General features: G+C 41.2%; 1 protein-coding gene across 1 annotated transcript; it reads left to right on the forward strand.

The window, feature by feature from the left end:
• The first annotated feature begins 8725 nt into the window (after positions 1–8725).
• LOC145356116 (immunoglobulin lambda-1 light chain-like) lies at positions 8726–11457 on the forward strand. Its single transcript, XM_080208726.1, has 3 exons — positions 8726–8774; positions 8904–9245; positions 11135–11457. Exons 1-3 carry the CDS (start codon positions 8726–8728, stop codon positions 11455–11457), a joined length of 714 nt encoding a protein of 237 aa, XP_080064852.1.
• The last annotated feature ends 292 nt before the right edge of the window (positions 11458–11749 follow it).

The raw sequence follows: 11749 nt of genomic DNA on the forward strand, positions 1-11749 counted from the left end.
CACTTCAAGATCCACCGATAGATGTGCAGTTTGTCTGTAGGAACCTCTGCTTGTATGTTATAACATGTTCACATTGATCTGATCAAACATTCTTGGCATCGTCATTAATCCTGCAATTTAATAAAGGACTGTTCCGTTAAATTTAGTGTGGATATTCTTTTCTATCCAATATGCCTGTACAAATAATTGGCAACTTTCTAAATGTGATTAAATAGCCGGATTTTAATTGTGAAATTCTGCATGTTGCAGGTGAAGTCAAAGGGGTGTCATCTAAACTAATCATGAACATTACTAAGAAATTCAATTCGAGAAACAGAACATATTTCTCTCTGGTTATAAGAAGAGATTGATAACAAAAGTATGTAACAGTCTGGAACGGGTTCTATTAAAAGGCGATGGATGCTGCGTCAGTTGAAACTTTTAAGACTGAAATTGCTAAGTTTTTTTCAGCAAAGTTTATCACAGGATATGAAACACGGTGAGTGAATGGACTTCAAGTATAGATCAACTTTGATCTAATTGAGCTGCTGGGACAGACTGGAGTGGCTGAATAGTTTCAAACATATTCTTATGTTAGGAAAACAAAGATAATTTGAATGAATTTATATTTGTATTGATGACCATTAGAAATAAGTGGATTTAGTTTAATGCTTCTGTGGAAGGAAGGGTAAAACCTAAGTTTAGATTCATGCTGGACAAAGTTAAACACCACATCTAGTGTAAGATACGCACAAAAAAAGCAGCCGGTTAACATTGAAGAGTGCAAAGAAACAGTTCAGTACGTCCCCATGTTGGTTTTCTAACTGAGCTGAGAAAACCACAGTAGCATTTCGTCCCTGTCCGAAGTGCTACACGATGTCTGAATCAATGTTTATGTTAATGAGAGCCAAATGCTACACCGAGTAACTAACTCAAGGTGCAAATGGATCAAACCCCAGCAATCCCAACAATCCACACTGCATGAATGTTTGTACCCATCAACTGATTTTCTCAGTCATTTACATGCTGGTTACCGTCGAAAGAATTGAATCATCCCACGGGGTTGCGTGTAATTGTGAGATTTAATGGAATCGATAAGGTTATTTCCCTACAATGGTGAGAGGGAATAATGACTCTCGCCTTGTCTAAATCGAATGTGACAAATGTTGCTAAGCGAGAGTGAACAGTATCTTAATTAGCACTCAGACTGTGCAGTTTTGTATTGATACCATTAAATAACTTTGACAAAGGGTCATCTGGACTCGAAACGTGAGCTCTTTTCTCTCCTTCCTATCGCTGCCAGACCTGCTGAGATTTTCCAGCGTTTTCTCTTCTGGTTTGTATTGGTACCTTTGAGTTTAGAATCCTGTTGACATTCGGTGCCCCTCAGTCAATTTCCTGAATTCAATTAAACATAATTAACAGAACCAGCAACGTATTTGCGGTGAAATCAGTATCTTTATTGCAAAAGTATCTCTTTAAACCCAAATTCCATTCATTCATTTCATTCATGTCATTCTCTCACGACATAGCGGTTTCAATCCATTCATCTCTCTCATTTCAGCCCTACCACTTCTTGCTTTGCCATTCGCAACCCCCATTCTACCCCTTCTATGCCATCCTATCGTCACCCTCCCGTCGAGGCTGCGCAGATACTCCATATAACTATAGTTGACACTCCATGTAACTGAATCATTATATTCTCACTTTTATGCTCAATTCCTTTCATAATACAGGATTTAATTCCATTCGCCTTCATAGTTTCTGTCTGCAGACTATTTTTTGTCACTCGTGCAATAAAAATCTATATCCTACTAAACCTCTGAACTATGCAGATGTTTTTTGGTTATGCAAAATCATTTTAAAGAAATATTCCTGTTTAAATGACCAAATTTACACTTTTCCATATTATGCACCATGTGCTAGATTTTTGTCGACTTACGCAATCTATCCATGTAGTCTGCACCCTGCTTATGCTCTCTTCACAATCTACTTTCATACTTACCTTTGTGTCATCTGCAAATTTAGCTATTGTGCCTTTGTTCCCCCATCTAAGTCATTGATATAAATTGCAAAATGTTGAAGCCCCAGCATAGGCATCTGCGGGACTCTATTCGTCATAATCTGCCAAGCAGAAAATGACCCATTTATGCCTGCCAGCCGATTACGTTCGGGTAGATTGTCCGCTGGTCAGATATGGCTTTTGACCTCAGCAAATAAACCTCAATCTTGAACTCAGAAATTCAAAAAAACAGCAAATGATTTATTTCGGACTGGTTGGTTCCAAAGGGGCTATATTCCCTCTGTGTCATACGATATTGCACCAATAGGCGGCCATATAAACTCTGTGTCGTATGTTATTGCACCAGTAGGTGGCAGTGTTGCGTCACATATTCTTGGTGAGCAGAAATGTGATAGAAAACTCTGATCCAACATCTCATCAGTACAAAGAACATCCTGCCTTTAAATATATCACATTTAATCAAAATGTTAACTTCATGACATTGGTTTTCATATTCGCCACAATTATTCACATAAACAATTTGGTATTTCTTACATTGTCCACAGCTATCGTTTCTTGTTGCTTAGGTTTGGCCTGCGAAACGCTTGCAACATAATCCCCCAGGGTCCACAGAGACCTTCCGCCCGGTGCGCAACACTGGCCCAGCCTTCCAGATGGGCAACGGCCCAGGGCAGGCTTTTCAAGAGTGAGCAGGTCAGGGAAGATCGCAGGCTCGCTGTCCGGCATCGTCCTCTTCTTTTTCGTTTCCTCTCGTTTTCGCTGTGTTCTGTTTCCATTGTGATCGGGCTCTACTCGGGGTCACTCGCAAATCTCATTTTATCAACATGCTCCGGTGTTTGCTCACTCCACGCTTTTTCTCTCCGTGCTTTACTCTCCCCATGCTCCTATTCTCCTCGGTTTCCAAGGACAGGCATTGAAAAGCAGATATTTGTAGCTGAATACCCGACTCTATTAAAATAATCTGAATGCAGTATCCTCATATTTTGAGCATTAGATATTAATTTAATTTAGACGGGGGTCCATGACGACTAATTCACTCGAAAAGGCGTGAAAAACAAAATGATTAGATCATATCAGGATGTTCTGTTCAGAGCAGATCTGGTTAAGGAGTGATTTGACTGAGTTTGACGGAGTAAATGGGCATAAACTGTTTCCACCGGCAGGAAGCTCGAGTCCAGAAAATTAAAATAATTTTTAATACAGGCTGAAAGGACGGAGGGTGGGGAGGTGGAGGGCGGGGGAGGGGGGGGGGGCGGTCGCGGCGGAGCGGGGATTGGTAATCCAAGGCAAGGTTTTAAGATCTACATTGCAATGGCAAGACTGAGTGCGAAATACGATTCAATAATAACTGAGACAGGATATTATCTAAATACATCAAGATGGAAAATATGTAGGGCTATGGTCAGTGAGTGTAATTCTGCAGTTATTTCTTAGGATCGTCATCTGAAGGGTGATCAGAATGGCTCCTCCTCTACTATATCCTTGCACGATTTCTGTATTAATAAAACGTTATCCGCGACCAGAACGGTCTGGCCTCGAAATGCAATTATTTCTGGTTCTTTTCTGTGCCTTTCGACTGGACAATGAAAATGTTACTGCTCCCAATTCTTCATAGGCGCAAGTGGTTGTGTGATAAACTATTATAATATCATAGTTATATAATCATTACAGCAGATTTGGCTATTCGGCCCAATTCTATCCCAGTTCCGAATGAGCAAAACAATAAGTCTCATTCCCTCGCTCTATTCCGTAACCCTGCAAATGTGTTTCCATGAGGTGTATATCTTATTTTCTTTTGAAATCAACGATAGTTTCTGCTCCTAGCACTCTCCTGCTCATATCACAAAAAACACCTTCCTCAGGCATTCCCTGTACTTTTTGCCCAAATCCCTAAATCTGTGTCTGCTGCTTATTGTACCACCAGAAAATTGGAGCTGCTTTTCTGTCTTCACCTCATGGAAAACTGCCATGGCCTTGTGCGCTTCCATCAAGTCCCTTTTTCCAACTGAACCACCCCAGCGCTCCCACTTGTATCTAAACTTCCTAGAACCATCCTGGCAAATCTTCTCTGCATCCTCTTAAGGATCCTCATATCCCCCCTAAAGAGTGGTGACCCGAACTGGACGCAATACGTAAGTTTTGATCTAACCACAATTATATAAAGCTTCAGCACACTTCTGTGGTTTCATACTCAATACATCTGTTTTTGAAGTCAAAGATTCCATGTCCTTTTGCAGGCACTGACAAATAACATGCCAAAAATTGATGACAAGAATGCTATGGCAGGTGAGGACCTAGAAATTATCATTATCGATAAAGAGATAGTGTTGAGCAAGCTAATGGGACTTAAGATAAACGAGTCTCCTGGCCCTGATGGAATGCATCCCAGGCTCTAAAAGAGATAGTGGGGGAATTAGCAAATGCACTAGGGGTAATTTACTAAAATTTGGTGGAATCTGGGGTTGTTCGCGCAGATTGGAAAATAGCAAATGTGACGCCACGGTTTAAAAAAGGAGGTAGACAAAAGGCGGGTAACTCTAGACTGGTTAGCTTAACTTCTGTAGTAGGGAAAATGCTTGAGTCTATCAACAAGAAACAAAAACAAGACATCTGGATGTAAATTATTCCATTGGGAAGACACAGTTTGGGTTCATGAAATATTTGCCATGTTTGACTAATTTGGTAGAATTCTTTGAGAACATTTTAATGCGGAACGTGTGGATTTGGTATATGTACTTTTCACCGTCGGCTAATACATGTGATAATAATAAATCAAATTTTAAAATATCCAGAAGGCATTTGATAAGGTGCCACACCAAAGGCTACTGCATAAGATAAAGGTGGCAAGAAGTCTCAAAGCACCAGGTTAAAGTCCAACAGGTTTATTTGGCAGCAAAAGCCACCAGCTTTCGGAGTGCTTGCTGCCCTTTCGGCAGGTGAGTGGGAGTTCTATTCACAAACAGGGCATATAAAGACACAAACTCAATTTACAAAATATTGATTGGAATGCGAGTCTTAAAGGTACAGACAATGTGAGTGGAGAGAACGTTAAACACAGGTTAAAGAGATGTGCATTGTCTCCAGACAATAGCAATCTCCAGCAGAGACTGATAGCCAAGTTCCGCACACATGAGGACGCCCTCAACCGGGATTTTGGGCACATGTCACGCTATTTGTAACCCACACGACTTGTCTGGACGTGAAACATCTCACTAACTGTCCTGCGTTGCGATGAGGACCAAGTGCAGTGTGTTAGAATTTCCATATGACACTAAGATGAGTGGGAGAGCAATGGTAGAGGAATGTTTGCAGAGGACGCTGAAAGTCTGCAAAACGATATAGATAGTCTAAGTGAGTGGGCAAGGGACTGGCACGTGGAGTACAATGTTGTCAAATGTGAGGTCATCCGTTCTGCTAGGAATAACAAGAATATGGACTATTACTTAAATAGCAAAAAGTTGCAGCATGCTGTTGTGGAGAGTGACCCGGGTGTCCATGTGCACGTGTCAGAAAAAGTTGGTTTGTGGGTGCAGCAGGTAATTAAGAAGGCAAATGGAATTTTGTCTTTCATTACTAGAGGGATGGAATTTAAAAACATTGACGTTATATTGCAGCTGTATAAGGTGCAGATGAGGCCACTCCTGGAGTACTATGCATAGTTTTAGTCTCCTTACTTGAGAAAGAATATAATGGCACTGGGCGGGATGCAGAGAAGATTCAAGAGGTTGATTCCGAAGTTGAGAGGATTAACTTACGAGGAGAGACTGAGTAGACTGGGACTATGCTTATTGGAATTCAGAAGAATGAGGAGAGATCTTATAAAACATATAAGATTATGAAGGCAATCGATAATATAAAAGAAGGGAGGTTGTTTCCACTGGCAGGTGAAACTAGAACTAAGGTATGGCCTCAAAACAAGGGGGAACAGACTTAGGACTGAGTTGAGGAGGAACTTCTTCACCTAAAGAGTTGTGAATCTGTGGAATTCCCTGTCCAGTGAAGCAGTTGAGGCTACCTCATTGGATGTTTTTAGGACAAGGATAGATAGATTTTTGAACAGTAAAGGAATTAAGGGTTTTGGTGAGTGGGCGGCTAAGTGCAGCTGAGTCCACGAAAAAATCAACCATGATCTTACTGAATGGCGGAGCAGGCTCGAGGGGCCAGATGGTTCCTAGATCTTATCTTCTTATGTTGTGAAAACAAATGCTGGCCTTGGCATCCATGTCCACATTCCATGAAAGAAACAAAACAATGGATATCTCAGTATGCCCGGCTACCTTTAAAGACCCATGCACACAACACTCAGTCCCTCTCCCCCAGCCCTGCACAGCATTTAGAACTGTACAGCTCAAGTATATAGTAAATCATATATAAATAAAGACCCTTCTCAGGGGCAATTAAGGTTGGACAATAAATACTGACCGAGGCCACGATGCTCACATCCCATTACTGAAATTAAAATAAAAATGCATTGACTCGCTCTGTTCCTTCTGGCAAAATTCATCAGCACACATACCTGCATTAAATTTCATTTGTCACTTGTCTGTGAATTCCTCTCGCTGTCTATGCATTGTTTCAGTTCATAGTTATCATTCTCCCTGTTTGCCACAGCTTGAAATTTTACATTGTAGCCAACATTCCCAGCACTGACAGTTGGGAAACACCAATGTTTACCATTCCCCATTCTAAAAAACAGTATAAGTTTTCTGTCCTTATGGCATTTTTTTACAAGCCCAACGTGAAACTAACCCTCCTATCCCATGGTCCTGAGTTTTGTTAACCAGCTTTCATTAGGGCTTTCGTCAAAGGATTTCTTAAAATCTATATAAACACCATCGACTGTATTCCCCTCATCAAACTTTTTGGTGCTTACTGAGAAAATGCAATTTTGTTAGTCAAAAGCAACTTGTTTTTCACAAACCTGTGCTGACTCACTTCAATAAACTGAATTATCTTTGGTTGTCTGCCTTTCTGAAGTTTTATTTACCAACTGTCCGGTCCGTGTATGTTAGAAATTTCCTTACACATTTTCATGAGCAGGTGTGCCACATTCGCTATTTCCTAATGCTTGGTACCTCTCCTGTTCACTTGTCCATCTGTCCTCTGCCGAAGGCAGAAGCTTGGCCCATTGCCTGCTGATGCTTTGGTCTGAGCCATTTTCATGGCGGGTCTTTGGCAGTGGTGCTTTGCCATTGTCTTCACTCTCAGCGTAGGGATAGATGTCAGGTCCCGAATCCATTGCAGCCGGAACGGGAATCGAATTGGTGCCGTTAGCATTGTTCTGAAACACGCGTGAGGTATCCCAGCTAACTAAGCCGATCAGCCTCCAACCGAGTGTTCCATCAAGAGAAAAACGGAAGGTTATGGCATCGTTAACTATTATTGGTTTATTGTTAGTTTTTAAGGATGGCACAGTGGCACAGTTTTAGCGCTGCTGCCTCAAACTGCAGAAAACCGGGCTCAATTCCAACCTTGGGCGAGTGTCTGTGTGGAGTTTGCACATTCTCTCCGTGTCTGCGTGGGTTTCCTCCGGAAGCTCCAGTTTCCTCCCACAATCCAAAGATATGCAGATTAGATGGATTGGCCATGGCGAATTTCCCCTTAGTGTCAAGGGATTGGTGGAGTGAAAAAGTGGGGTTACGGCCCTGGAGGTGGGGGTGGGAGAGGGGAGAAAATGTTGTCGGTGTAGGCATGTTAGGCCGAATGGCCTCCTTCTGCAGGGATTTTATGATTCTACGAATATTTAAGTATCAATTGTAAATTTTAGGAACTATTTTTAAACAAGGTACAAATGGAATTTGGTATAACGTTTTCTACTATAAGGTCGCAAAGCCATGCTTGATCTTGAAGTTTTCATAGCTATCACAATTTCAATTAATAATTGCTTTATTTGACTTATCCACCATTTATTCTTCAAAGTCTTGATATAATAAACTTATAGTCTTCTTTGACATTAAGTATCCATCTCTGGTCCATTAATACAACTTCTGATGAAAGACTTCATTTATTGACCATATTTTTCTCAGAACACTTAATTCAACAATGCTCCCCACGCCTGGCATTTAACTAACATCCCAAGGTGCAATCAATCTAAAATGTTCCTGTGCATTTTCCCTCCTTCACTATCTATGTGCATGTCTCCTTCTATCTATCTATCTATCTATCTATCTATCTATCTATCTATCTATCTATCTATCTATCTATCTATCTCTCTCTCTCTCTCTCTGTCCATCCACCCATTCGCTCACCTATCTATCATGTGCTATCAGTAAGGACACAGCTCAATCTCTTTAATTTCTCACTATGCTCAAACTCAATTCGCACTCTGCTTTTCCAATTCGAGTTTCTGGGAGTTTACTGCCCTCAGCTTTTCCGCTTTATTATCCTGCTCAGGTTTCTAAAGCCCACATATTCTGGTCACCCAGTCCCCCATGTTTCACCCGCCATTTCATTTTCCTGGTATCTGTTTAATCACGGGTTGAAATCTATTTTTTGATATTTTGTTTCGCTCTTTTTAAAATAGCTGACATACGCCTATGCAAATAATGGTTAACTCAGGACACAAAATCCTATTGCTCGCTTTAGGTGACGGGGTTTTGCATGCATATTTAATATTCAATGACGTTGTCAAGGTTGAAATATCTTAAGGAGAGTTTTAGAAAGAGCCCAGCAACACACTGTGTCAGGAGGTATTTCAGTCTGACCCTCACTAGGACCTTCACCATGATTGTTCGCGTTCTTGCCGCACTAATGCTGTATTTCCACAGTAGGTGTCGCGTTAATTTTCATTCTTGCTGCAACCTTTACTGTGCTTATTCTCTGTGCTTGGCTTTAACGGAACTGAATTGCAAACAATATTCACAACAATAGAGCCTGACAGGTCAATAACTTACTTCACCAGGTACCATGGGAGATATTGTCCTGACCCAGCCAGGATCCATCTCAACTTCCCCAGGAATGACTGTCAAGATCACCTGTACCGTGTCCGGAGGCAGCATTAGCAGCTACTACACGAGCTGGTACCGGCAGAAACCCGGCAGAGCCCCTGCGCTTGTTTGGGAGAAGAGCTACGGTACAGCGTCGGGTATTCCAGATCGATTCACCGGGTCTGTGGACTCATCGAGTAACAAGATGCATTTAACCTTCACCAACGTGCAATCAGAGGATGCTGCAGATTATTACTGTGGTGTACCTAACAGCAAAATGTACAACTTCGGGACAGGAACCAAGCTGAATCTGGGCAGTAAGTAAATTATTTGCCGCATTACTGCGGACAATGAAAAATAAAACACTTTAAGCATATTGGCTTGACAGATTGAATTATAGCAAATCACGGCTACTGTCAGCTAAATACATTTAGTCAGCGCTGGTGAACCAGTGTCATGTGCAGTGCAAACGTTAGTCAGTGCGACCAATTTTGCGGACAATTTCCAGGCTTTTAAACGTGTAGGGGGCAATCTTTTCTCAGATGAAAACTAGGAGAGAGGGAGAGTGAAATTAGGTTCACTGGAATCTTCCTGAATGCCCTGGCGGAAATTTGCTCCATATTCTTCCGGCGAGATGGCAGCTGAAATTTCCACCTTCCGGCTGTCGGAATATCAATTAAGTGTCATTGCTAGAGAGCTGCAGGGCCACGATAGAATATATTGTTTAGTGCTGTTCGCATTGCTGCATCTTACCTGTTAGTGTCGACACATTTTTGCTCACACAATGTTATACACTGATGACAAAGATTGCTCAATAATCTGACGGGATTTCAGATATTTCTGTATTATGATGTTCAGTTCAACTCTGGAATACTATAAAACTCCGATAAACGGGATTAACTGCACTTGTCAAACAACCCGGTTCAGTCTCCCAATTATTGTGTCAAAAAGATAATGCAACCTTATACGTTCCAAGTGGAAATTCTCTGGACTGCAATGGATTGTTAATACGCCATCTAATTGTGGAATTGGAAGAAAGTAGTAATAGTTCAACATTTTCTCCTTTGATTTACATTAAAATAATTTACCGAGAGTTTGCCATTGCAGCTGGTTCTTGCACCGCCTGGTGTGAATGGTTAGTCAAAGAGACAGTAGATTGTGACACTCTGTCTTCAATCATATTACCCTGGGTTAAACTCATTGTTACTATCATGGGAATATTTCTTAAGAATTTACATTAGCACGGCGCCATCACGATATCGGGACACCCGAGCCTGTTTTAGTCAATTATGTGCATTTTGTTTTCACATCGGGCATGCTTGTATGAAACGCGGTAGCCTATTTCCGCAGAACAAAGGCCCACAAACATCAATCAGCAGTTAATCTATTGAAGCGATACTGGTTGAGGGATAAAATTATTGGCTAAGTCACATTGGTTGCATTGTTTGAAACTGTTGTTCGATTATTATTATATCATGGATATAACTGGTTACATAAGCAGCGTTATTTATAGGAAATTGTTTTTCGTTTGTTGAAAAGTTTCCACTAGTGAATCTGTAGCCCAATGATCTTCCAAATGTATTATTTGGAATGTAACCAAATAGTCTTCTGCAGAGTTACACATTATAGTCGGACCAGGGTTGGGGCTGTGGGGGAATGGGTGCGAGAACTGGTGAGAAATCTGATGCAAACTACGAAGGGGCAAAGAGGCCATGCCAGTGAATGTACAGTAATCAAGATATTAGCCCCATGTTACAATTTCTGTGAAAAGAAGTGAAAACTGGAAAGTTCTTAATAGTTCGTTTAGCAATAAATTGTATAGAATCGAATGTTTTGAGTTTAATTAGGCGGAATCTTTGCTCCCAACTTCGTTCCAGGATTTATTCCTAGTGCCGATCATTTGCTTTGTACGTATTGATGCTATTTTCTGCATTCATTTTCGCTAAGATTCAATTTCCACTTAAGATTTTGCATATGTTTCGAGCCTTGCAGAAAAAATTAGGGATATCTTCACAGGACATATATTGTACATTTCTATTGCGGACTGTGGTTGTACAGTTAATATTAATGAAGATTCCTTGTATTAATTTCCCCGCAGCTTTGTACAGTGACGGTCGACCTTCAAAGGTTTCAATCATGTAAAACACTGATTCCGACTGTTTTTGTCATTTAAGAATGGATCTTATTTGTTTTGTCCACTTTTCAGATCCACGGAGCCCCACTGTGTCTCTCCTTCCGCCTTCATCGGATCAAATCACAGCGAAGAACATGGCGACCCTGGTGTGTTTGGTGAGCGGTTTTGTCCCAGGAGCTGCGGAGATTGAATGGACTGTAGATGGCAGCGTCAGAGGGAATGGGGTTGAGACCAGTCGGATCCAGCAGGAGGCGGACAACACGTTCAGTGTGAGCAGTTATCTGACTCTGTCAGCCTCAGACTGGAACTCACACGAGCTTTACTCCTGTGTGGTCAAACACGAGACTCAAGCAAACCCGCTTCAAACAAGCATCTCCAGATCCAGCTGTATCTGATTCCAAGATCTTGTGCGCTGATTTGTGATATTAGCAGCAATGTTTGTTTAAAAAAAATTAACTGCTGTAAAGAGGCACATTTTAAATAAAGCATCACAACCGGCAGTTTGTTGACTCGGTCTCGCTGCCTGTATTTAATGTATCCACACTTAACTGTGAAAATGCAATGTTGCAAATACTCGCAATGCAATAAAATTACTGCCATTAACTCAAGCGTTGAGATTCTTATCAATCTGATTCCATGGAAACAATTCCTAGCAACTTTCTAATTGTGAGGAATTGTCATTTTTTT

This window comes from Carcharhinus amblyrhynchos, chromosome 20 (assembly GCF_965287045.1).
Source record: "Carcharhinus amblyrhynchos chromosome 20, sCarAmb.v2.hapA, whole genome shotgun sequence".
NCBI lineage: Eukaryota > Metazoa > Chordata > Chondrichthyes > Carcharhiniformes > Carcharhinidae > Carcharhinus > Carcharhinus amblyrhynchos.

What these genes read in the sequence shown, in the direction of transcription:
- LOC145356116 (XM_080208726.1), top strand. Translation starts at nt 8,726, where the DNA reads ATGATTGTTCGCGTTCTTGCCGCACTAATGCTGTATTTCCACAGTAGG. An exon ending in GCTGTATTTCCACAGTAGGT is followed by an intron (nt 8,775 to 8,903) that starts GTCGCGTTAATT and finishes TTACTTCACCAG; the next exon opens with GTACCATGGGAGATATTGTC. An exon ending in AACCAAGCTGAATCTGGGCA is followed by an intron (nt 9,246 to 11,134) that starts GTAAGTAAATTA and finishes TCCACTTTTCAG; the next exon opens with ATCCACGGAGCCCCACTGTG.